Raw genomic sequence first — 26,787 nt, forward strand, 5'->3', positions numbered from 1 at the left:
CTCATTGCAGTCTACAATGCCCTTGGGAGTGGGAGAGGAGGGGCAGACACTGAGCTCTTCTCTGTGGGAGAGGAGGGGCAGACACTGAGCTCTTCTCTGTGGTGCCCAGTGACAGGACACGAGGGAATGGCCTGAAGTTGTGCCAGGGGAGGATTAGTTTAAATATTAGGGAAAGGTTTTTCAGCCAGAGGGTGGTTGAGCACTGAACAGGCTCCCCATGAAAGTGGTCACAGCACCAAGTCTGACAGAGTTCAAGGAAAGCATTTGGCAGCGCTCTCTGGTACACGGTGTGTTCTTGGGGACTGCCCTGGGCAGGGCCCGGGGCTGGAACCGGATGATCCGCTCGGGCCCCTTCCCACCCGGGCTGCTCTGCGATTCCGTGCTCAAGTCCCGCCCGTGCTGCGCTCACTGCGGCAGCGCAGGCGCGGTGCCAGCCCCGGCCCGGAAGTGCAGCGGCGGCGAGCGGTGAGTGCCGGGCAGGGCGGGCGGCACCGGGCGGGTGCTCCGGGCCCGCGGCTCTCGCGGGGCAGCTCCCTGTCCCACGCGGGGCAGCTCCATCCCACGAGAGATGCGCGGCCTTCCCTTGGGGAGCGGCCCGAAGGGCTCACACGGTGCGCAGGGACGGCGACCCGCACGGTGCCCTTGGCCGTGGCGAGGCCCAGCCCCGGGCCGTGCGCTGCCCCCCCGGCGTCACCTCCCGGGAGCTCCTGAGTCCTTCCACGGCCGGAGCGGAGCGTGTATCCGCACGCACTGCCGGCAGCGTGCGGCCTTCTGCCGAGTACAGCCTCACTCTGTGATGGTGGGGGGTTTTAGGGAAGTTGCGTGGTTTGGATTTTGCAGTCAAAATACTAATGCTGTCACCTCCTGGTTAAACATCGACGTCCTTCATGCGATCAGAACTCACAAAACACCCACTACCTTGTCTGGAACACGTGTGGAGGTTAGGGGACTCCTGCAGGCAGAGTTGGCGGCAGCCGTCCAGGAATTCTTATATTGCACGATAAGGCAGGTTGGGTCACACCTGCAGCTGTGCTTTAAGGTGCTCCAGGAACAAACATCGGGCTCACGTGCTTTGGAAATTAAAGCTCCCAGATAAAACAATTTGACTCTGCCGTGAACTATTTGGTAGCTGATTAGGGCTAAAGAATCCCTTTTTCACCATCTCAGTAGCATTTGGTATCATCTGTAGGTAGTGTCTGCTGTTTCGTGGAGCATTTGTTCAGGTCATTGAAACTGTTGCACTGACTGAATACAAATATGTAAATTTATATGTGTTTAATGTGACACTTGTATTATCTTTAGTTTAGCTTAGTTTTATAAATAGGACATTTTGGGCATCTCTCTCCCATAATATTTGGTGGATTCTTTTGAAATTGATGGATTTTTTGTTTATTATTAATTTTTGCAAATTTACTGTTGAAGAAGCCTAGCAAGACAAATTGATCATTAACAGATACCTTAATGAGCCCTGTATTAGACAGAACCCTTCAAAACACTGCTGTTTCTGTGTTTGTATTACCTACCTTCTTAGGCTGAAGCTTAGGAAAGTTGGAAGTGTTAAAAAAGTGAAAGTGTTAAAAAAGAGACATTTTCAGAATGATAGATGGGAGGTAAAAGAAGTTATGAAATCCTGCCACATTGATACCAGTGAAGTTTTATCACAGAATCACTAGGTTGGAGGAGACCTTTAAGATCATCTAGTCCAACCCATGCCCTAATACCTCAAATAAACCATGGCATCATTTATTACAGGATTTCCTAGCTTGTTCCTGAGTAAACTGCACTGATCAAATTGCAGTTGACCTTTTTGTTTCCAGTGTGGTGGATTGGTGCTGGCTGGTCACCAGTGCCCACCAGAGCTGCTCCATCACTCCCCTCCTCAGGGGAACTGGGAACAAAGGATATAATAGAAGCTCATGGGTTGAGACAAGAGCAGAGAGAGATCACTCACCAGTTTCCAGCACAGGCAAAACAGACTTGACTTGAGGAAATTACTTTATTGTCAGTGAGATCACTGTCAGGTAATGAGAAATAAACCCAAATCTTCAAACAGCTCACCCCACCTTTCCCTTCTTTCCAGGCTCAGCTTTAGTCCCGGTTTTCTCTACCTCCTCCCACCAGCAGTGCAGGGGGATGGAGAATGGGGGCTGCAGTCAGTTCATTGCACACTGTCTTTATTTCTCCTTTGACTCCTCACACTCCTCACCTGCTCCAGCGTGGGGTCTCCCACAAGAGACAATCCTTCCATGAACTACTTTAGCCTGAGTCCTTTCCCCAGGCTGCAGTTCTTCACAAAATGCTCCAGCTTGGATCCCTTCCACAGGTGCACTCCTTCAGGAACAATCTGCTCCAGCCTGGGTTCTCCATGGGCTCACAAGTGCTGCCAAGCAAACCCGTGTCAGTGGGGGCCCCTCTCTCCATGAGGCCATAGGTCCTGCCAGGAGCCTGCTCCAGCACAGGCTTCTTCTTTCAGGCATCAGCCCACGCTGGTGTGGGGTTCTCCAGGGGCTGCAGATGGATCTGTGCTCCACCATGGGCCTCCATGGGCTGCAGGGGCACAGCTGCCTCCCCATGGTCTGCACCAGGGGCTGTGGGGGAATCTCTGCTCTTGAACCTGGAGCAGCTCCTCCTTCTGCACTGACCTTGGTGTCTGCAGGGCTGCTGTTCCCACAGATTCTCGCTCCTCTCTCCAGCTGCAGTTGTGCACATTTCTTTCCCCCCTCTTAAATCTGTTGTCCCAGAGGTGATACTACCATTCACTGATGGGCTTAGCCTTGGCCAGCAGTGGGTCCATCTTGGAGGCAGCTGGTGTTGGCTCTGTGAGACATTGGGGAAGCTTCTGATAGCTTCTCACAGAAGCCACCCCTGTAACTGCCCCACTATCAAAACCTTGCCATGCAAAGCCAGTGCTGTACTAAGGAGCTGTGGCCAAGGAATTGTTTCTGTTTGATTGTTTTAGTTTCAGAAGCTAGGGTAGCAAATTTTTTTAGATAATACAGGGTTCACAGTACATCAGAGATTAAAAAAATAAGCAGTAATTCTAAAAAACTATCTGTACCCTTTTCATAGGATTTTAAAATACTTTTTGAAGAAATTCCATATCAGCAGTAGTGTTGATTTTTCAAAAGCTCAGAGGATTCAGAATTGCTTTAGAAACTCTTGAACTCTGTTACTGGTATAACAAATGATACTTGGGTCTTATAATGCCGACTGTTAAAATAATTTTTTACTAAAGCTTTTCTGTTTTTCTAGGCACCTCCTGTAATATTCATAATTAAAATGGCAAAACCAACTGATCCTTCTGAGAAACTGATCATCCACTCCAAAGCTCACAAAGATACCATTCTAGCTAATTTTGAGGAACAAAGAAAAAAGGATTTTCTTTGTGACATTACTCTGATAGTGGAGAATGTGCAATTTAGAGCCCATAAAGCTTTGCTGGCTGCCAGCAGTGAATACTTCTCAATGATGTTTGTAAATGAGGATGAAATAGGGCAGTCAGTTTATATGTTGGAGGGAATGGTGGCAGACACCTTTGGAGTTCTGCTAGAATTTATTTACACTGGTTGCCTCTGTGCCAGTGAGAAAAGCACAGAACAAATCCTGGCTACTGCTCAGCTGCTGAAAGTAACTGACTTGGTCTGGGCCTGTACAGACTACCTGGAAAGCCGCAGCCCAGGCAGTGCATTGCCAGCTCCAGCTGAAAGTGCAGCCTCTGTTGTTACAAGTGACAGGAAAAATGATGATCCACCAAAGCGAAAACGGGGGCGGCCAAGGAAGATCAAGATTGTCCAAGAGGAAGAAGAAGAAGAATCAGGAGCAAATTCTGCCGAAGACGGGCAGCTGAGAGAGAACAACTCTGTGCAAAATGAGCAAAATTATATGAAAAAAGACACTGAAGTAGAAGAAACAGTTGCCAATGAACAGGCTTCAGTGGGGAAAGATGGAGAAGAAAGTGAACCTGCTTGTGGCTCAGAAGCTGCTGTTGATCTGTCAGCTGAGAAAGATGAAAACTACGATCCCAAATCGGAAGGAATACAGAGCACTCAGAGCCGTTACAGCAAACGTAGAATAAGGAGATCAATCAAACTAAAAGATTACAAACTTCTTGGGGATGAGGATGAGAAAGGACTGGCAAAGAGAGCTGATGGAAAAAGAAAGCGTGTGGGTTCTGAAGCTCGCTGTAAAGACTGTGGCAAAGTATTTAAGTACAGTCATTTCTTGGCTATTCACCAGCGGAGCCATACAGGTAGGCCTTGACAGACTGCTGCTGCTTTTGGGTTAGATTAAGGAATGCTGCCAAAGGCAAGTGACTCTTGAGGTGTTGGTTGTTGACTGCAGCAAGAATATCCAAAATGCATGCTGATCCAAATTACGGTTTGTTCTGTGTCTGCTGTTTTATTCTTGTCAGCAGATCTCAGAACCTTTATGTCTCACCTAGATTTCAGAGTAATTAATAATTTCATTGTTTAAGCACTGAATTATATGGCAATAGCTAAATAATTATTTTATTCCTGTGTGAAGCTTGCCTCTTTACCACTAATCGAGACTAATTTTTTCAGTAGCTACAACATTGCAATACATCTCACTATCAGCTTAGACTGTCTAGTGAGAAATGGTGCATCTATGCCTAAAAATGTCGTCTTTTGCTTTCAGGGGAACGCCCTTTTAAATGCAGTGAGTGTGGCAAAGGCTTTTCCCAGAAGCATTCTCTTCAAGTGCATGAGCGGATGCATACCGGGGAACGGCCGTACACGTGCACCATTTGCAGTAAGGCTCTGACAACAAAGCATTCTCTTCTGGAGCACATGAGCCTACATTCAGGTAAATACTTCAAGGCAAATGTAGCTCTCTGCTGCAAGAATTTGCCTTTCTGAAAACAAGGTACTTCTGATTCATCTTGTCTATACTGGTGTCACATTCCACTAAGGGAAACTGTGAGGAGTTCTTTTAAAAATGAATAGTCAGGAACAGAATAATGTCAAACAAGACAAACTTTGTATCTGAGAATCTTTTATTGGTAATGAAAAAACCAAAATGAAAATAAGTTATCCTGCTAAAGAGAGCTAGAGAAGGTAGAACAAGAGAAAGAAATATGGGAGAGGAATGGGAGGAGAGAGAGGGGAGACAGAGAGAAAAAGAGAGCTTTACCACCAGAGGTCGGGGATGTGGATGCTGCCAGCCTGGGCACGGCTCCTGCAGTGACGGGCAGCTGGACACAAGGTGAGGGGGTGCTCAGGCAGGAGGTCCAGAGCCCTGGACACAGCTATGGCAAGGGTCACAGCAGTGGGTGGGGTTGGACGCAGGGATGTTGGGACAAAGCAGACAGGGAGTTGGTCGGGGACACAGGGAGGCAAGACAGACACAAGGGTGAGCAAGAGCCAGCGAGGGCAAGAGACCCAAAAGGCAGACTGGGGCCAGGGCAAAAAGCATAAGACTCAAAAAGCGCCAAATTGAAACCAAGTTGCAAGAAGCCCCTCGAATCACCAAGCCTCTGAAGCAAAAGCACAGTCTGACAAAAGCCTGAAGCCAGAAGCCCAACTCAGAAAGCAAGTTTGAAAAGCCACAGGGCTTGTGACACAGTTACATTTCATGCCCTGGCTCCTCCGAAAGTGCACCTGCTGACAGGGAGACCATTGGCCCAGTCCAATGTCCCAGTGCAGTCCATTGGCAGAGACCTTTTGCCATCTGACTGGAGATTGTCTCTGGGGTACAGTGTCTTCAGTGTTCCCCTCCTGACTGCCTGTCCTATGCCAGCCATGAAAGGTCTCCCCAGAGGCAAGGCTTTCCTCCATCTTTTCCCAGGTGTATCCTGGGCGTGGCACATGTGCAACCCCTCTCCCATGTGCCTCTGACAGCCATTGTTGAGGCAAATCAAAACTGAATCGGCTCCTCACAGCTGACTTTTGTATTTTATTTATTTCCTTACACTTTGGACGTGGCTTACATTTTAATAAGTGATTTTCTCTACAGGGCAGAAGGCTTTTACCTGTGATCAGTGTGGGAAATACTTCAGCCAAAAGAGACAGCTCAAGAGCCACTATCGACTACACACAGGTATAACAAGTTTGGGTTGAGGACCTGGCTTACAGTCCATGCTGATTTGTCCTCCTAAAGATTGATTTAGGCTGAAAGTTCTTCCTTGGTGATGTATTCAGTCTCTGCTACCTTGATGTTTCCTATGTTGGACAGGTATAAAACAGTGAATAGGGTGAAAAAGACATCATGGTGTGTAGTAAATGCAATGTGTACGAAAGTGTTTAGTTGAGAAGGGCTCTTATGATGATTAAAAATTAGTTACACTGTACTTGACATACAACTTGATTATTTTAGCCCTGCTGTCCATCTATGTAGAAGCTGCGAATTGTATAAACAATTGTGTCTGCTGCCTGGTGTGCAAATTGCATTGTAGTTGCCCACTACTTTGGACTAGTAAAGGCATACAGGCTTTAGGAAGTGTTCTTCTCACTTCTGGAATGGGATGGAGCTACACAAAGAGGAAGTGGTGGAGAAAATCAGAATTTACAAAGCTTCAAGTGAAGGTGTTTTTGGGTAGGAGCATGTGTCAGTCCCCTCTTTTCCCGTGGTAATACTAAACTGAGAAATAGGAGTGTGACAGTTAAGATAGGGAGGAGGCAGTGAATCACCTTCTGTTTTATCCCTATATTATAGAAAAGTGGTTATTTTACAGGAAAGTGCTTTAACAAAGATCACTGAAGAAATACAGGGGATCACTTTTGCACTGACACTTTTTTTGTTATTGCGACAAGGCCGTTCACTGCCGGAATGTAACCAGTGTCGTCGCAAATTCATGGATGCAGCTCAGCTAAAGAAACATCTAAGAACACACACAGGTAATGTTGTACCTTGGGTTTTGTGGGGTTTGTGGTTGGTTTTTTCTTGAAGTTACAGGGACAAAAAGATGTTAAGCAAATTACACTTGTCTCTGTGGCATGAACTTCTGCTCTACTTGTGCATAATGATGCCTGTGTTGCTAATGAAGAGATTTGACATCAAGAATGCAGGAGCACAAAAAAGCTTGTGTTACAGCAGCACAGAAGCAGTGCCTATTACAGGAAGAGGGCTTTTTTCCCCAGTTTTATAAAACCTGCTGCAGAAAATGCCAGTTAGCTTTCACGTGATAGAATCCTGGACTGAGAATTCAGTTTGTTGGGAGAGTTGTATCCAGCATGTATCAGGCTTGCAGTGAGCTGACAAGCAACAGAAGGTGTGTGTCCTAAATGAGTTGGACACCTCTGTCTGTGAGGGATGGGTGCTTATGAAATGTGCTGTGACCAGGAAAATAATTATTTCCATTTAGCTTTTACTGTGCCGTAATAAACCAGATGTTGAGAGGAGATGGGCTGGGAGGGATGATTTAATGCAAGTGCGTCAGAGGGTGTTTTAAGAGATTTAGAGGGCAGGCTGGTAATGAATCACTGGATAACAGAGATAAAAATGTTGATCTATCCTCTCATAATAGCAAGGCATAAACTTCATAAAATACTTCTCTTTGAAGAATAAGTTCATAAGGTGACATGTGAATAATTTTGTCTTTTAAAGTAACTAGAAATGGTGGCAATTGTTTCCTCACAAAATCAAATTATTCTTAAGTGTGTTGCTTGCAGTTGTAATACATAACTCATTCTCAAACATACTTTATCTCATTCATTTCCTTCTTTTTTCTAAGTGAAAAAGATTTAAATTTTCTGGGATATGCTAAGGCCAAAACTTGTCCTTCTGGGAGCTTTTGGTTATCCAGAATAGTGCTAGCATATGATACTTACATAATTTTGTATGGAGGAGAACTCAGTGTTGACACACGCAAGAGTTTTGTATCTGAAGCTGATACAGCTCTCTAAATGTAGCGGGAAATGAGTTTGGGGTGGGAAAGGAGAAGAGGAAGCTTACTAGCAAGGAAGGTTGCAAAAATATATGTGCTATGCTGTTTTTTAGCATAAACTGGCTTGCAATATATTTTGCTACTAGAAAAGACAGGCAAGATACAGACAGTATTAATTATATAGAAATAATAATTCACCTGTCCCATCCCAAAAGCAAAGTACAATTCCAAGGCATTTGGGGGACAGGGGTTCACATAGATAGAACTGTTCTACTTTGGCAGGAGTTTGGTAACACTGTTGTAACAATACTGTCTACTTGGGAAGTTACTCCTGTTTTCAGTAGCAAGCTGGGACTGGGTGACCAAGGCCCCTTCTGACAAATGTTTCTTGTTCTCTCATCCTTTATCCATGCCCTCCAAAGCCACATGAAAGCTGGTAAGCATTGCAGTTCTATGGTAAATGGGAAGCTTCCTTGGAAACTGGCTGCTGCCCAATCCCTGGGTTTGGTGAGCTTTGATGGTGTGAATTACCACAGTGATGATCTGGATTCTTGTGTCTGGTGTCTTAAAGAGCCTCAGTGCTACAAGGATTTGTTATGGTGTGAATTAGGATTTGCTTTGGTTGGCTAGTATCTGTTTCTTATGAACTTTCTTATAATTTAATTTGGCCTCTCTGCTTCTACTCAATTATCATCAGAATTCCAAATGCACTGAAAAAAACCCCAACAAATAAACAAAAAATCCCCAAACAAACTTACATTTTATTTAACTCACAATAGTTTAATTTTTTTCTAACTGGTGTTTCCAGACTATCATAGGCCTAGTGTGATGGAGCCTTATAGAAAGCCAGGCAAGTTGTTAAGATAATGGCCTAATTTTCCAGCTTTGGAAGTTTGGGCTTACTCATGTGGATGGTGCTGCACGTGAACGTGGCATTAATGCCAGGGTTCAGGGACAGCCTTTTTCAGAGTGTTTCTGTTCCATGTGGAACACACACATCTGTGCCATAGGCACAGCTTTTTGTTGCTTTGGGGGCTTGGATCATCTACTTCTTCATCTTCAAAGGGGAGAAATGCTAGAGCTGTACATTTAAAATGTTATACCCTCATTTTGACTAGTGAGTTCATTCAGTTTTGGGTATCTGCTGAACCATGGCAGAAGTGTGAGTAGCCATCAGTGTTCGCTTGATATTGTATATGGTAAAACACAAAATGTTTTTAATGAATTGATGAAAAGTGCTATTTCAAAAGGAAAGTCGCATTTCTTTTTGATAGGTGAGAAGCCCTTCACTTGTGAGATTTGTGGCAAATCATTTACAGCTAAAAGTTCACTTCAGACTCACATTAGAATTCACAGGTAAAGTATGTCTTATTTTCATTACATTCTTTTAAAATGCAACTTCTAGTCTTATAACTAGAAGTAGTGCTCATTTAACTGTAGAACGGTCAGGACTTGTTTACATTTTGAATGATTGTTAAAAATTTAACATTTTTGCTTAATCTATGTAAGGAAAAAATTGGTAGTGGAAAGTACTGAAGTCCTAAATGCTCATGCACCAAGATATTGTTGGAGTCTTCTTTGGTGTTTTGTGGCTGTTCACTGACAGTGTACTTACTGCTATACTGTTTTTGTGAAAATTTTACTGTAGGTTTTGTTTAAGAGCAGAACAGTAGCTGTGGTGTATCAAGGTTGTTGGAGCATTCTCCTGTTGTCCCGTGAGCTATCCTGTCTCTTTAACAGCATTAGTTGTCTTTTACCCCTGTCAGTGCAGTGCAATGCATTGCATAAAGACATGTTAGATTTTAAATTACTGGAGAACTCTTGTCTAAGAAAACATTTCCAGTAAAATTTCTTGTCCTTTTGACACAGGCAGCAAGTTAGGATTTGGAAACTTCTTTTTGGTTTGAAGTCCACACTGTTAATGAATGTTCTTAAAATGGTCAGTGCTTAGAATTGTGCGCTGTTGTTGCATTCTTGTCAAGGTCTAGCAGCATGGAGCTTGTACCTCGGTTTTTATGAGAGTAAGGCAGTTACCGCTGTAGCTCTGGAGTGTATAACAGTTTGTGATGTCAAATAGAGATAATCAGGAGATCAAATAGAGGATGTTTTTAACACTACCCTTTAAGTACTTACAATTTAGAAAAACAGTGTAATCATTTAAGTATTTTATTACAGAATTTCAGAAAGCAGCATTGTCAAAGTGAATATTTTAATGAGATCAAGTTCTTTCCTTTTGCAGAGGAGAAAAGCCATATTCTTGTGATATATGTGGAAAATCCTTCTCTGATTCCAGTGCTAAGAGAAGACATTGTATCTTACACACAGGCAAAAAGCCTTTTGCCTGCCCAGAATGTAGTTTGCAGTTTGCTCGTCTGGACAACCTGAAGTCTCATTTGAAAATTCACAGCAAGGAAAAGCAGTTCCAGGAAGGCAGCGCCGCCCCGAGCGCCAACGCTCATCCAGAAGAAGTGCGAAACATTCTCCAGCTGCAGCAGTACCAACTTGCCACCTCGGGAGGGCAGGAAATTCAGCTGCTGGTTACGGATGCAGTACACAACATCAACTTCATGCCCAGCCACAATCAAGGCATCAGCATTGTGACTGCAGAAAATGCCCCCAGCATGACCACAGAGCAGGCTGCCAACCTCGCGCTCCTTGCGCAGCCGCCGCAGCAGCTGCAAAACTTGTTGCTTTCAGCTCCACAGGAGCAAGCAGAACAAATTCAAAGTATCAATATGATTGCAAACCAAATAGAGGCTGCCCAGCCTGAGCAAATGCATGTCATCACTCTTTCCAAGGAAGCGCTAGAACATCTCCATGCTCATCAAGGACAAAATGAACAAATCCACTTGCCGGGATCTTCACATCCAGCTCAGCACGTGCAGCTGGCTCAGGAATCAAGTCAGCAGTCTCGCTCTAACCATGACACGGTTCCTTCCCATCAAGTCAGTGAGGAACAGAATCAAAGTGTACTTGTTTCTGAATCCCATCAGCAGCCTCTGTCAGTGAATGAGTCATCTCCTGAGCATCCTATCCAGGGACAGGCTTTCTGAAATGCTTGCTCGTCTGACGGCTAGGCTAGAGAATGCTTCTCATCCCAGCAGGGATTACATGTGTCACGTGGGGTTTTTTTGCAACATAAGCTATCCAAAGATGCATTTCTTGGTGATTTTGGATGAGTGACTCAATTTCCTTGACCATATTTATTTTAGACTACTTTGTTTTTCTGGATTGTTATTTCTTTACCATACTTAGTCCTCACAAGTATGTCATAAGCAATTAATGTGGGGTTTTGTGCCTCATTCACATCTCTGCCTCCTGAGGAGATATTTAGCCCTTATTTGCATTTCTGAGTGACTCTCCAGAGAAGTTCACCTGGCTGGTAGGAGAACAATGTTTAGGACATCTGTGGATCACAAAGTACCACTTCCCTGACAAACTTAACATTATACCTGAGCTACTGTCAAGCTTAAGACAACCAGTACTTTTTGCAAAGCTAACACCATATTTCTTCTGTTTAATGAGCTTTCTCTCTGCAGGTTAATGTATAATTCTCTATGTAATCATTCCCTGAAGTGCTTTATGAGTTACTGACTACCAAATTCATTTGGTTTGAGTTGAAACTGTTTGCAGCCTTTAACTAGCCCTGAATCTTCCCTCCTGTTTACCGTGTGCTGTACACATCTTTCTCCTCAGAAACATTTAAGCCATTGCACTTGAATAGTGGCAATGAGATGCAGTGGTTACACTGGAGAACTGAAACCCCACAGATTCTGCTCTGTTAGTTCTGCCACTCACTCTCTGTGTGACTGTGGGCAAGGGAGTTGACCTCTGTGCCTTATTTCATCATCTAGTAAGTGGGGATAGTGTTCACACACTCTGCCAAGCACTTTGAAGAGCTCTTGATGTTGAAAGCACTGTCTCTTGAAGTGCAAAACCCTCTTCCTGACAGGATTCTGTCTAAGCTTAGGAACCACTGTATATTTAAAATGTTATTTTTTGTATTTTTGAGAGAAGAACATAATCTTACTTTAATATATGTTAAGACTGGTAATTGTTTATGTGAGGATTCAAACAATGAAGATCATCACTTCAGAGCTTAACAAGTTACATAAATGGGGCACATCACCTAAAGTTGTACAGCTATTTTTGTTGACTAAATTAGATGTGTACAGATTGTTTTCAATGACTGACTGCTAACAAAAAAGATTTAACATGCTAATAAAATGCCTTGCCAAAATACATGCTTTCTGTTTTCAGGTTTGACTACTGGTAACACCTTTGCACTGGAGTGTTAAAATCCAGATAAAATGCCACTGTTACTTAAAAGAACATACTCAATTGTCACTTCAGCTTTAAAATGTCATATTTGTGATTTATATGAATGCTTATGTTACAACAAACAAAAAATTCTAAAAAACATGGTGAATTTAAAAGCAAAATTACCCACTTTTTTTTTTTTTTTTCTTCCAAGTCCAGACTACTTGGCCTGCTCCTGACTGCATGCTGCCGGACTTTGGCTAAGTATCTCCATGTGGTCAAAGTAATGGATCACTTTTATATAAATGGATCATGATAAGGGTAGACAGTGGGAATAAATCAATGCAAAGGTGTTTAGGCTTTTCACCTTTCCTCTCAGAATGGAGAAATAAAATTGGCATCCATTCTGCCACCAAAGTGAACCAGCATATTCTGCAGTTCTGCCTGAGAAGCCTGAAGTCTAGATGTTGTAAGAGCAGATAAATAAATACAGTAAAGCCTGTTACAACACTTATGACAATGTTGCTGATTAATTGTATAAGCTTACAGTAAATATTCTGGCAGTTTAATCCTAAACCTTCTGCTTTTATCTAAAACATTGTACAGTGTAGCCAGACTGCTGTCTGGTCATAAGTTTTTAGGAACCTGCACAGAATTCATTGTCAGCCATATATTTACGAATCCTGAAATGCTTAAAAACAGGTTACAAGCTAAATTCTGAGGCTACCAGTCAAGGAACTGTTCAATACTTTTCTTCTTTGAACTTTGTTATGTTCATTATGCAGTTATCCTTGCAGGGTTCAGTTCCATGCTGCAGTTTGAAAACACAGGACACTTGCACATACTGACTTCTCAGTGCTTTCCCTGCAACTAAAAAATCTGAAGTGTGGTGTTTAGAATTCTGTTTTGCTTTTCTGCAGATTACCAGTGAAGAAACAAGCTGCTGTGAATAGCAGGGCAATGACTAATCTTGCACCCTGCATTGCTTAAGCTGTCAGCACATATTGTAGCTTGCACTCAAGAAGCTGGCGTGACTTCTCATATCAACAAATGTTGCTTTTTGGACACCATTTGCTTTCTTTCTAGTGAATGCCTTTCTCTTAAAAGATGAAAATTAATCCTTTTTCTGTGTGTGCATTTTGAAGTCTAGGATTGCTTTGAATTAGAAAGGAAACCACTTCAGCCTTGTTTTTCAGTCCAGCTGCCAGTAATAATGATTTAGGAAAAAATGCATCCCTTAGAAACTATGTTTCAGAACAGCTCTCTAAATATCTTTACTACTTAGCCAGTAAACACCTTAACTTCTCTTTTTCTCACATAGACTAATCCTAACAAATCCGTCTCGCTGCTTTACACGTTAAAATGAGATTAAGGTTTTAGACATAAATGCAGGGCAGTAAGAGGACTACAGAAAGATCTGGGTTTGTAAGCATTTAACACCATTGTGTGTTACCTCTGCTCAATTTGTAAGTTACCCAGTGTGGTTGAACTCTAATAGGATCTCACTTTTTTTTTTTTCCAAATGCAAGTTTATCAGATTTTGGCTTTTTCTGAAGATCTTGGCTTTTTCTGAAGATTTTGGTTGGTTCTCCAGGTGCAAGTTGAAACAAATCCCCGAGAGGGAAAGCAAACACACTCTGGAGCCTGCATTTGTCTGTTGTGTGTGTAATTCCCCTGCTTGGCTTTCCAGTCCAGCATCTTGGGTTTTGATAAATGAATATCAGAGTATTTATTTCATATAGGCTGTAAAAGTAAATTACCCTGCCAATAGGAAACGAAAGTGCTACTAGGGATTGTACAGCAATTTTTTCTTAGCATCTGAGAGGAAAAGGAGAGGACTCTACCTCATCACAAATTCTTCCAACTCAATGCCTATTCACAGGTTACAATTAAGGATGTTGAGCCTGGCATTGATCTTGCCAGTTGTTGAGGAAAGAGTTTTGCTTGCATTTCTTTGTTTGTGAAAGACTCATTTCAGTGTTGTAGCTGGTTAGTCATCGTGGTGAAGGTCATGGTTGGTGTTTAATAATGCCTATCCTCGTGTACTTGGATGTGGGGTTTTTCAGTCTTTTCCCACTTCACCTTAACTGTGGAAGCTAGTACGGGATTCATTCCTAATCACCAAGCCTGTGCCTGTGTGAGCACAGCAGCTGGGTACGTTTCCTGTCTCCCCATGTTTTCCAACCCTGCAGTAGACTGTGTCCCTGCCAGTATCCTGTGTGAGTATGGTTATCCCAGAGAAGCTGAGGCTGAGCTGGGAGTGCCTGGGAGGAGGCTGGTTTGCACAGCAGGCGTGCCCCAGCGTGCAGGAGCAGCCAAGGCTCCTTCCTGGCCATGCTTATCTTCACATGGGCAGAAGTCCATCTGAGCAGGCCTTTTTCCCAGTCCTCCTGCACTGCAGGTTCTTGCTAAGAGCAGAGAAGGAAGAAGTAATGCCTACTCTGCAGAGCTGTGATGTCAGGACCGCTTTTACTTAGTCATTAGAGACTAATTAAAGAGTCTGCTTCTTGCGGAGTCGCAGTCCCATGAGCTAAAGCAGTTCTCTATGTTCTATCCCTTTTCAGGTCCTCTATAAAACATGGTGAACAATAAATGGTTTTCCACAACAGAGGGACTACTGATCATATCTGTCCCAAGCAATTCTTCCAAATGGAAAAACCCATCCAGGCATATTCTCAGCATCTCACTGTAGGACGCTTACTGGTCATTTCTGGCTCATATTTTAATCCTACCTAATTGAAAGTATCTTTGGAATAGCAGGAAGCAGACTTTTGCTTCAGTTAGCAAACTTCCTACCCTATCCTGCAAATTTTTCTGACATGAGGAAGAATTTCCCTGTGTGACTAACTGAATGTACTGCAACACATTGCCCAGAGAAATTGTGGAGTCTCCCTCACTGGAGGGAGACCTGCCTGGACACAATCCTGTGCCCTGTGCTCTAGGTTGACCCTGCTTGAGCAGGGAGATTGGACCAGATGACCACTGTGGCCCCTTCCAACCCTGACCCATTCTGTGATTTGGTGATTTTACTTGCCCTTCACCAAGATGTCTCTCAGTGACCCCTAGCAGCTCTGCTTTAGTATCATCATGTAGGGGTCTCTCTCAAATACTTGTGTGTGTGCATATGTATAATTTTTTTAAAATTAATTTTGTCTGCTTTCTCTTCTGTTTCTCAGTTTTTTTCAGATGCTATTTTGGACTGGAAGGAACTGAAACAGCTGCAGCTGCACCAGGTGGAGAAGTTTGGACCAAGAAAACCCTCTAAGAATCACACAGAAGCAAAACTCTTGGGTCTTGTGTCAGGGTATGTGTGCATTCTTTAAAGGACTTCAAGTTTCCAAGAGCAGTGCTGCACAACCTTTGAAAGGCTTTCAGGATCATTGTTTAAAGGTGCTGCAGAGCCTTGTGAGCTTTCCATATTTTCCTTTGTGGTAATTGCTTTCCTCTCTGAACTGAATGCAGCACAGCACATCTGCCACAGCTGGCAAGCAGAACAGCACCAGCTAATTCACATCTAACTATTGCCACCCACAGAACATTTATTCTCACCTGAGTACTACAAACAGGCCTGCAGAACAATATCATGTTGTCATAAAGAGGTAATAGAGTCTAAAATTAATATTAGTCACCCTGTTCAGGATTTTAATATATGTCATTTTCATAATTGGCAACCTGTTGAATAGAATTTAATGGACCTGAATCACCAAGTGATGAGAAAAGAAGTGGAGAAATACTAAGCAAGTGGTGGTTCTTGGCATGCTTTTTTTATAAAAGAAACCCAACATAAATTTTCAGAAAAATAGTCCTGTAACACTTCTTAGGCTAATCATTGCTTTTCTTTTTGACTTTGACTGTCAGGTGACTATTATGTTTATAGTTAATTCCCTTTCTTGCCCACAATGACAGTGAGAATGTATAGAAATTATCAGTTAAAAAAAAAGAAAGGTTTTTTTCAAAGAGAAAGGATTAATGGGAGCCAGTCCTATGTATGTGCAGAATTAAATTTCAATAACAGAACTTCTTATGTGTAAGTTCAAGCACATTGACAAAATGAAGACATCAATCTCAGGATTTTTTAAAAAAATTATATGTAGTGGATTGCTCTGGGTTTAATCCTTAAATGTTGTGGTGCAAAAAGGAGAAAAGGGATGTTTCAAAAAGCCCAATAAACTTCAGTTGTATTAATCTGTATCAACCTAAAAGTATGGATGTAGGGAAAAATAGATAGCCAAGACAGTATTTTCTGAAGCTGATTTTATATTTGTCTCTGGGTGCACTGCTTCTGCTCTGGACTTTACATAAGGCTGCTGTAGACATTTTTGGCTATAGCAAAAGCCATATGGTCTGGCTACCAAAATTAGATTCTGCTTAGCTTACAGCCTACAGAGGCTCCAGCAGCTGTGCTGCCGACCTTTGAGAGGAGGAAGGAAAGGGCTTTCCTTTGCATCACTCAGTCACAGCCCACAAAACATCCCTGTATTTGCATGTGCTGCTTGCAGTTACCTACTGTCACACCTCAGCTCATCTGCTGACACCCAGGACCTGGCTGTGAATTAAAACTGCCTTACCATTTTAACGTCTCCTTGTCCAAACTGTTTTGCCTGCCTCCTTTTTCTGCACTTTTTCAGCAGGAGAACATCATCACATGAAATTATAATACCTTGTGCATGGATCTTTCAAGCAAGGGAGCAGCTGTGGTAGCTAAACATTGAGAATCTGATCTTCTTCACAGTCTCTGATATTGTGAGGATAGAGCTCTTCAAATTCAGCACTGCTACAAATCCTAACAAAACTCTTAAAAAAACATGGCCCTAATGAATCACTGTAGGAAACTAACACTGAGCCAGACCAGAGAGACTTCAGGGCTACCTGGAGGAGGCCCATCTGCAAGCTGTGATTTCTTTCTCAGTCTGGGTTTTTTATAGACACTGTAATTTAGCGACATTTAGTTCAGAGGCTTTTTGGTTCTCACTCTGTGGTTATGTAAAAATGTATCATTTTCTAAAGCCAGTGGGATATGCAGTTGGGTGAAAAGTGCACATTGTTATTAAAATGAGAAATCAGTTGGTTTGGGTTTTTGCAATTTCACATAGCTTTGTCTGCATGAAAATCACAACTGTCTCCTCTGCAACAGGACTCTGACACGTGAAAGTTCACAGTGCTCAGAGATGAGAAGTGACCTGACCCCGCTGTGCTGACAGAAGTCCAAGCTGAACCTGCAGCTGTCCCACAAAGCAGCTTTTGCACATGCTGCACGAGGCAGGAGAGAGCAAAGCTGCCGCGCTGGCACAAAGCTTTGCTGCGGGAGCCGGGACCCCTCTGGAACGGCTCCGTGCGCGCTGCCGGCGGGAATGATGGCTCAGCAGTGCCCAGCACACGCAGCTCTGGGTAGGAGTTTCTGTGCCAAAAGGAGGCACACACTTTACACAGGGTGTAATTAAGCTGTAAATCTCATTGCCACAGAAATTTGTGGATGCCGGACTTTCACATTTCCCTGAAAAGCAAGGAAATTTAAATGGAAAAGAGCTGCCAGGGGGAATTAAACACAGAGATACCAGGAAATCTTTGAGCAGAGGCTCACTGGAGGCTGGGAGTGGAGTGGGGAAACAGTTCTCTCATGTTTGCTTTTACTTAACACTTTTTGCTGGGCAATTGCTATTAGCAAGAGTCTCTTCATCCTTTAAATATTATTGACAGCATCCATCAAGAGTTCTGGAAAGAGCTAGCTTCAGTCCTCTGCTCTGCCACATGTTTTCTGTGTAACCTGGTTTTTCTTCCTTCAGGGGAAAACAGAAATTGGAGCATTTCTAACCTCCCACAGAGTTGAAATCTGTTTACATTAGGCCTGGGAAGTGCTTAGAAGTGCAGGGTGGGGTGTGGGCTGGTGTCTGATGTTGCCGTGGAGCTGGGCCCTGTTGACGGACTCAGACTCATGGTGGCCAGACTGCCACAGGTTGCACACATGGTGGATGTCTGAGGCAGTGAGGGTGGTGGGGCTGCTCCAGCACCTGGTTTTCCATGTGACCAAGTTTATTGCAGAGGTGACCCCTTGGGCTTCAGCCCCAGCACAAGTTTGGAAGCCGCAGGGAGTGTGTGGGCTTGAAGCGAATTATATTTATGTAGTCCATAAAAGCAATCTAATATTAAGTTTGCTACTGTAGAGGACTAGTGATAATGGACAATGTCTAAACAATATAACAAAACTAGACTTATTTAAAAAACAAAAGATCAGTTTTCCTTAGTGCCTCATTCAGCTGAACAGGAATTTCACTCTTATCAATTCTCCTTTCTTAGACAAGTTAGAGGCCTTAACTTACCATAAAATCACAGGTGCATTTTCATCCTTCTTTCTTCTAAGCTTACTCCCTCTGACAGATGTCCTTTGGGGCACTGCTTCCATGGCTCAGCGCTGCCAGTGCCATAGCTCTCCCAGCAGGCGATGCTGGACCTTCTCAGAGCAGCAGCAATTAAACACACTGCAGGAAATAATTCATAGAGAGACTGTCTTCTGGAATGGAAGCAGAGCTCTGCCCAAAGGTCTGTCAAAATTTCAGTAGTGAAACAGAGATGGCAGTGGTTGTTTCCCCAGGCTGATGGGCAACCCATATCTCTGACCTCAGCTGAGCTGCTCACTGACAACCCTGTGACAAATGCCTGTGATAACCATGGTCTCTGATGATTACTTTTTTCTACCCTGCAGATACCATAACTGGAAAGGGAAGTGAAGGAGAGTCAGTTTATGGTCCTAGTTTTGAAGGTATGTCTCCCCAGCTATCTGACAGTGCAAATTGTGAATTTCCACAAAAATCAAGTTGTTGATCTGATCTTATTCACATAACAACCAGGGAATTGCTTTTCATCTCCCAGCAAAATGGTTTGGTTTTCAGTCAGAATTATAATCTGCTTGTACTAGCAAGACTGCTTTAGTAAAAACACTTTGATCTATAACCTTATGCCCTCTTATGTTCCCTGCCTGAGGCTCAGTCCCTTGTCCTTGCCTAAATGACAGCTGATGGTCACCCACTGCCTACTTCAAACTTCAAATACCTTTGTGGACAGGACCCTAGAAATGGAGAAGCAGATTAACTACAGATCTCCAGGCACACCTACCACCTGTTTAAATGCCTTTAAAGGAACTGAGGTATGTCAGCTTTACCTCTAGCAATCTCCTGGACCTCAGGCAGCTTCTCAGGCTTGGGCAAGCATTAGGCATTGCTGTCAGCAGCCTCAACTCTGTAGAAGGGGAGTTCTGAATCTCATATAAAACCCTGAAAGTCGAGAAATTACAAACATGACCTAAATTTAACAGAAAATATTCCCTCATACTGGCATAAAGTAATAAAATGTAAATAAAAAAAGAACATTTTAACTTCTGATATTTAAGAAAAACAACTCATATCATTGACATAGGCATTTGGGATTTTCTGTTTAGATTAAATGCTACCCATTAAGACACTTTATGACAATTAAAGCACTTTTGAAAATTATTTATGTTCCCTTATATAAAAGCTTTCCCACTGGCAATGGTGCAAACCATTTGAGCAGGCTGGGCAGCAGCCAACGCTGATATCAGAAATGCTAAGTGCAGCTGAAAAGTTTCTTTCCCAAGATGCTGAAGAGTCTGCTTGTGAGGAGAATCTGCTCTCACCTCAAGGTCCCAGGTTGGATGGAGCACAATGCAGTAGCACTGGCAAGCAGGAAAGCTGCTGGAGGTAGAAGCCTGGTGTGTGGGATTTAAAGCACTAAATGCTATGAACTTCCTGGAGTGGAAAGAAAAAGACAAAAGTCACTTCATTGATGCTGGAGCTCCTAAAACAGGAGCAAGCCCAGGCTCCCAGGGCATACGTATCTCTGAGAACATAACATAAGCTGGTAGTGGAAAAAAAAAAGGACTGGCTGTTGAATTGTTTCCAAGGTGGATGGCACCAAGGACTTAAAATTTTACAAATCCTCTTTTCCAGCAATGTTATCCAATCTATTTGTGCTAGAGCCCATCTTGCACCTTTTGCACTTTCTGTTTGGGTAAAACTTGTAATTTTTTTATGACCCATAGATTTTCTTGATTTACACATCAGGTAGAAACAAGTTTGCATGTACCCAGGCTCCTCTGCACACAGGGGAGCCATGGCAGCTCACATGTTTGACTCCAGCTCCATCACCCTCCCCCAGGCAGAGCTTGTGTTTTCCCTGTGCTACTCAGGAAAGAAGCTGCCATGTCATCTGGGAAGGGGACAATACACCAAAAACTGTTTCAGTAATTTTAAGGTGGGTTCCATTTGGAATTGGTCAGCCTTGAATGTGTCCCTGCAAGAGTTTTGTTACTCATATTGCACATAGTCCATGTGTTGATGCCTTAAAGGAGGAGATTGCTACTTCTGTTCTCCCCCTCTTTAATTAAAGATTGCTTTCCACCCTTAAGAAAGGTGTTCCCTTGGGAATGCCTTTCTATTTTTTTAGATTGCTGTCCCGATACTTCCCGCAAAGCTACTTTACCCTGAGGGCAGAGGACAAATAACTTTGATATCTGGAAAGGGTGAGCAATGCCTCTGTGAGCTACTAATATTCTGGGAGACTCCATGCTTGGCACGTGTCTGGGCACTGCAATTAATGGGTGGAACCTGCTGGAATTAATGGGACACAACCTCCTTTTACTGTAATGAGATGAGAGGACTGAGGCAATTACACAGAATCACTCGTACGGGAGCACTGTGTCAAAGGACAAAACATCCCACTCCAAAATTAGTCTGCTGAAGTAATTTTGCAAGCCATAAGGCAGAGTAACTGTTCAGTTAAAATTTAACTGCCATTTTTATGAATCAGTTTCTGAGAAAGGATCTCAAACAAAGTAACAAGAATAAAAAAAATCAGAGAAAAATAAAATCTAAATATTTCTTCACTTTCCTTAAAGCTTGTTGAGAGCTCGATGGGGCTCTTGACTGCTCATTGTGATCAGGTCAGATGGTAATGGAGGATGACAAGATCACTGGACCCTCTGTTCCCCACCCCAAAGCTGGCTCCTCTCCACAGAAAAGGAAATCAAGTCCTTGCCATAATCCCCCAAACCCAAGCACACCTAATGCTTGCTTCTCCCCAGTCATCACTCTTTAAAGTAATTTCTTTTCTCTCACAAATCCTTTCCCAGCCAGAGTGGAGGATCCTCTTCACCTCCTCACAGCTCTCACTCCCATCGCCTACCTCCTCTCCTAACCCTGGAAAAAATCTTCTACTCTAGGAGCACCCTGGCCTCCTTAACTCAGTACCTGCTCTCCATTTATTCAGTTCTGTCATCTTATTTAGATAAGAAAGTATCCTGCTAGCCCTCCTGTGCAAGTTGCCAAGGGCTGGGAGCAGCTGTGTATCCCACCCCAGCCAGCCGTGGGGGTCCTGACTGTGCTCTCAGGAGCCTTGTTCCTCTGGCAGCGGCATGAGGGGAGGCAGAGCTGAGCCTGTGCTTGGAGCACCCCCTCTGCCTCCTACCTTCCCATCTGTACAGTGGCAATAATCACCAGCAGCCATAGGGAATTGCCATGATCAGTATCTTGAGCTACTCTGGTGAGAGTCATTACAGACCAACGACAGGGATCCAGCGTGCTTTTTTATGGAGACATTTTCATTAGCTTCTTTACTGGCTAAAAGATGGATTTAAACCAGACTTTGCTGGCATAAGACTCAGTGCAACCTTTGAGGGAAAGGAAAAAGGTGAGAGCAAAAGAAGGAAAGGGAGCTTGAGGGAGCTGGTAAAAGGGACTTGTACAGTGAATAGCAGCAAAGGGAGCACCACAACTGCAGCCCTTTATCCCCCAGCTCTTTCCCTGGATGAAAGCTTCTCCATTCATCACAAAGGAAGAGGAATCCCCAGGATGGCCAACAAGAGTCACCACAGGAACAGCTCACAGTTCCACATCACCTTCCAGCCAACGCTCCACCTGGACAAGAAATATCTTACTCAAGCTAGAAAACCCTTCCTTGGCAAAACCAAGGAAGCTGCCAGGGCATCTCCAGGACCAAAGGTTACAAACTTGTGGCCGCAGAGCTCAGTGTCAGCTCAGGGTGGGTCCTGACAGACAGGAAGGTGTTTCACAAAACCTCCAGGCTCTGCTCTGCCCGCACAAGCTGAAAAACATTGTTTTAGCAAATGCATACTAGAAGTTTGTTCTCAGTAGGTTAACATAAAAGGACTAGCCTGTTAAAATTTTTAGATTTTCAGGAATATAATAAACAAGAATATTGCTTTGAGCAGTTTGCTTGATGGAAGAGAACAAAATATTTAAGTATTACCACAGAGAGAACAATTCAGAGTGTAGTTTCCATGTTACCACACCATGCAAAAAGACAGCATTTTTAACAGTAGCAAAATAGCATAACTTTCTAACTTTCAAACCTACAGAGAACAACCAAAAGCTGGATATATTCATAACCAGCAACATTTGCTTCAAGTTGCTGCCTTGCCACCAGCTCTGTGCAATCTGAAAGGTGTAGGATCCATGATCTTATAGCCAGGCCCTCCTAAATCTGAGTGGGAATTTAATCCTGAGGAAGCAAAACAACCCACAGTGTACAGCAAGGACACAGACAAGGTACAACAAGGACAGCCAGGGACTTTCCAGGCTCTGCTCTGTTCAGATTTTCTGATGTCCCCTTGGACAAGGGATGCCTGCAGCATCCCCCTTGCTTGGTACCACTCTTCTGGATGGGGTGGGGTAGGATGGGATACAGAACAAAGCTTTCTGGAGCTCTGCTGGCATCCATCGCTGTGCCGGCGCCTGCAGGAGGCACAGCTTGTCCTCCCACAGTGTGAGAGAAGGACAGCCTGAAAATCACAGAGATCACAAAATGCTGGGCTGCTTTCAGGACTCAGATTAGTGCTGTGAAGGAAGAAAATGAAGGATATTTCACAGGGAATCATTTCTAATACTGTTACTTCTCACTGTGTCTCCTGACTACATCTCAAAAGTACTGGCCATTTGTTGCTGGGGCACATGGAACAGCACTTGCTTCTTTAAATAAATGTAGCTGCATAAAAGCTATAGTATTTTCACCTCTTCTGAAATGCCAACTGGAGGCTACTTAATCAAAAACTGACAGCACTCATTGTGAAGAAGAACTTTCTAAAGAGTGTAGTGAGTGTAGCCTGTCCATAGGAAACAGGTGCCTGGGTTTTAATGGCCCCACACAAAACAGAGGCTGCAGAGCTTGGCTTTGGATGGAGATGGATCCCATGGGCACTTTCTCGTTCCTGTAGGCAAGTGATCAAGGACATGGAGATCCTCCAAACACTGGAGGCTGTACCTACATATAACAAAAGGCCTACAGTAGCCTGCAAGATAATTAACTGAGACACCTTCAATTCATGATTCCCAGATGGTTTTCTTGACTGCTGTAAGGCAGAGCATTATTTCCCACTCAGCTTTTCACAGACCATGATGACTTTCACTTACAGCAAAACTAAAACCATGTCATCTTGCTCATGTGAATGGCTTGGAAACATGTTTTTTTTGGCTTAAAAATAAATGTTCACAAGGTGTTAAGTATTTTTACAGGAGAAGAGAAAAGGACCTATGAACATAGTGCACCTACAATTTATGGGAAATAATGTTATGATGATTATATAGTTACAAGCACTGATACGATATAATGACATCTCAGACAAAAAAATAAGAAAAATATGTTTGTAGGACTGTAGCCTCAGTGAAGGCCAAACATTTGATCCTGCTCTGATTACTGTAAACTAAAAGTAAAGTCCTTGAAATCACGTTGGCTGCATGAGGCTAAAACCAGGAAATGCTAAAGCAGGAAAAAGATTTAAGTATTTTTTTATAACAGATGCTCTCAATTAAAAAGAAAGTGACTGTTACTGAAACAGAGGAAAATATTGTTTATAAAGTTATTGCAATACTGTTAAGGTTATGTTTGGATGTAAATACAGAATCCAAAATGACTGCCATTGTCAGTGATTTCTTGCATGCAAGATCTCTGTGACACACAGTGCAGAGCTGGTGCATGGATTGCTCCAGGGGAGAAGGTGTGTCAAAGATCAGAATGCAGGCTGGAAGGAGAGGCCATAAGCAAGTGCACTGGAGGTTCAAAGGAAAGAGCTGGGATGGAAGCACAAGGCTAAACCAGCCCTGCTGTGCCAGGGCAACCCGGACACCATCAGAGTGCAGCTCTCCCACCCCACTCCCTGCTCTGCCAAGAGTGCTGTGCTCAGTGAGTGACCTTTGCTCCTGGGCTCACTGCATGAGCTGCTAAATCTCACAGAACAGCACCAGGGTAAGATGGGGAAGGCTGAATTAGGGAAGTATTTGGAGAGACCTGATTTTGTCTGAGCTTAAGTCCACAGATTTCATGAAAAGTAATGGCCTTAAGTTTACTTGATAAAAGGGAACAAATTTAGAAAATCAGCAAATGCTTAACTGAATGCCTGAAGAGGGCATAGACCCAGAGTGATCTCCAGAGACTCTGAGGATGAAGATTGTGTTAATTTTAGCAAGGGAATTTAGGTTTTTCTTTAGCGATGATGAAAAACAAGAAGATTATTTAAACTAAAATACTTTTGTATATCTGCAGCTAGCTAAGAAGCCTGTAACACATTTCATCCTTCCATTTTCTAAAGCATTCTGCAATCTATACACAGACTATTATATAGGAATTAAATCTTCTGTAGGAACATTTCAAACCAAGCTGCCTTGAGAGTAATTTTTTTCACTTCATAGTTCTGGGTTAAATATTAAAATAGACTGTGATATTTTCTTCATAAAACCCACACTTCCTGACAAGTTACTTTTTGTAAGTAACAGAGACTGCTGCTATGAAAAGATATGGTTTTGCATACTCAGTATTGAGACAGAGGTTAGTGGCTCTTATTTCTTGCAAGGATTTTAAATTGTACTCAGATGTTTAAAGTCAGGAAAGCAATTTTAGTTCTGAAGACAATCAAGGACAATGTTAAGAGGCCAGTTAATTGATTTTTTTATTTGCTGTTGGTTTGGTCACCCATGGCAGGTCTGCTCTGTGGCTGCCACCCCAGTGTCTCAGTGTTCCACAAGAGATCAAAGCAGAACACAGCATGTGATTTGTGTCCAGATGACCTCATCTGAGCAGATGTCAGAGCCCAGAAACCCATTCTCTGGCAGTGGGCAATGTTCAGGGACTCTGAGGGCAGGCAAATGCCTCATCACATCAAGTACCAGAAGGCTGATGCTGTGCCAAAAGTCACAGACCTGGTGACAAGGATGATGGCTGAATGTCCAGCTGGATGCCATACAGACAGGATCTAGGACAATGGGAATGCATGGGAACTGGGCAGGGGACAACTGGCTGAAGTTACACCACATGAAAAAAGTTATAACGAGAAGAGAAGGGTACAACCAGGAAATATCTTCAATTTCAGGCATAACAATTCTTCGGGCAAGCCATAATTACAATGTATCTGCATTGGTCATGGCAGGACACTCTGCCAGAAAAAAGCATGGTAAAATCTTTCATCCAGTATTAAGTGGTCATCTAAAGAAACAAGCGTGTCTTTCAAGCCTGATTCCCCGGTGCCAGCAAGTTGGAGTCCAAGGCTATGAACAATGAAGCAGAAATGAAATATTCATCTTAATCCAAAATGATGTTTCATGACATATTTTCTGCTACAACTTACATCTCTGGTCAAGTCACTAGGAATACAGTGCTGCGTCTCAGAGTGCCATACCAGAGGAATAGCACACACAAGCATCCAGAGGACATGCAAGGCCAGAGGCAAGCCATAGGGTCTCCACAAAGTCAGGAAATTCAGAGGCAGTTGGCAAATGGGGAGGTAAAGACTTTCATTGTCAGCTGCTGGGTTTGGAGAAGTTCACTTCCCAGCAAAACTCCCTTCTACAAAGAACAGCTGGCAGCAACATGCATTCTGAGAAAACTATTATCTTACCAGATTACACAGTGTTTCATTTATGTAATGTGTCACCACTGTAAGAAAAACTGGTATCTTTCAAGTTGTGCTTTATTGGGTTTTCTTTTAAGTTTATGAGCTTCTTACTCCAGCAAAACACTCTCTTAGACACTGCTTTAAATGAAAAGTGATGAAAGAAGCCCTCAGACTACACACCAGTTTTCTTTACACAGGCGTATGTGTTAAAAGCACAAGGACATTGTGTTATACAGCACAGACAGTTGGCTCCAATCATTCCCCCTACTTATTCAAGCACTGATGAGACAAAAGTTGGAGGCCAAAGTCATTATCTACAAGGTAGTTTACCTAATCTGAAGCCAGAGGGTTTCTGAATCTGATCCAGGAGGGCTGCTAAAGCCAGCAGAAATTGTTAGTGTGGCTTCTCAGCTGTGTGGGTACTCCACACGGATCTGGGGAAGCCCTGGGATCTCTGAAGTATATGTTCATTTTCATGCTATCAGACAGACCTCTGACAACATATTTCACCTTCCTACAGACCAGCCTCACCTTCCTCTTTAGACTATTACAGCTACAGCTCTCTGCCACTGTCCTTCATATACTTTTTTGCTTGGGATACCCGTCACTAATTCACTGTGAAGTGGATCAGTGATCCCCATCTATAAGTCAGACAAAAAATTCTGGGGATTTTTCTGACTACCAGTTCCAGGGAGGAAAAAAAAGGTGCTCAGAGGGACTGGTTTTGAAAAAACTTTACTGATAATATCAACTATGCAGCACATCAAATGGA

At 43.2% G+C, this 26,787-nt stretch overlaps 1 protein-coding gene across 7 annotated transcripts; it reads left to right on the forward strand.

Moving 5' to 3' along the window:
• The first annotated feature begins 332 nt into the window (after nucleotides 1-332).
• On the forward strand, nucleotides 333-26,070 carry ZBTB24 (zinc finger and BTB domain containing 24). Of its 7 annotated transcripts, XR_012579670.1 has the most exons (9): nucleotides 333-465; nucleotides 3,253-4,249; nucleotides 4,657-4,824; nucleotides 5,974-6,057; nucleotides 6,771-6,854; nucleotides 9,118-9,199; nucleotides 10,083-15,407; nucleotides 18,804-18,860; nucleotides 20,273-24,734. XR_012579670.1 is itself a non-coding variant. In XM_074537962.1 (7 exons), the coding sequence occupies exons 2-7, from the start codon at nucleotides 3,280-3,282 to the stop codon at nucleotides 10,894-10,896; spliced, it is 2,202 nt and encodes a 733-aa protein (XP_074394063.1). In that variant the 5' UTR covers nucleotides 333-465; nucleotides 3,253-3,279; the 3' UTR covers nucleotides 10,897-26,070. The 7 variants fall into 7 exon arrangements, 2 of the variants coding, with proteins under 2 accessions (XP_074394063.1, XP_074394064.1); XR_012579669.1 differs by having other exon boundaries at nucleotides 10,083-20,368; nucleotides 21,246-26,069; XR_012579668.1 differs by having other exon boundaries at nucleotides 10,083-17,491; nucleotides 18,804-26,068.
• The last annotated feature ends 717 nt before the right edge of the window (nucleotides 26,071-26,787 follow it).

The sequence above is a fragment of the Zonotrichia albicollis genome, chromosome 3, assembly GCF_047830755.1.
Source record: "Zonotrichia albicollis isolate bZonAlb1 chromosome 3, bZonAlb1.hap1, whole genome shotgun sequence".
Classification (NCBI taxonomy): Eukaryota; Metazoa; Chordata; class Aves; order Passeriformes; family Passerellidae; genus Zonotrichia; species Zonotrichia albicollis.

What these genes read in the sequence shown, in the direction of transcription:
- ZBTB24 (XM_074537962.1), top strand. Translation starts at nt 3,280, where the DNA reads ATGGCAAAACCAACTGATCCTTCTGAGAAACTGATCATCCACTCCAAA. An exon ending in TCACCAGCGGAGCCATACAG is followed by an intron (nt 4,250 to 4,656) that starts GTAGGCCTTGAC and finishes TTTTGCTTTCAG; the next exon opens with GGGAACGCCCTTTTAAATGC. An exon ending in ACATCTAAGAACACACACAG is followed by an intron (nt 6,855 to 9,117) that starts GTAATGTTGTAC and finishes TCTTTTTGATAG; the next exon opens with GTGAGAAGCCCTTCACTTGT.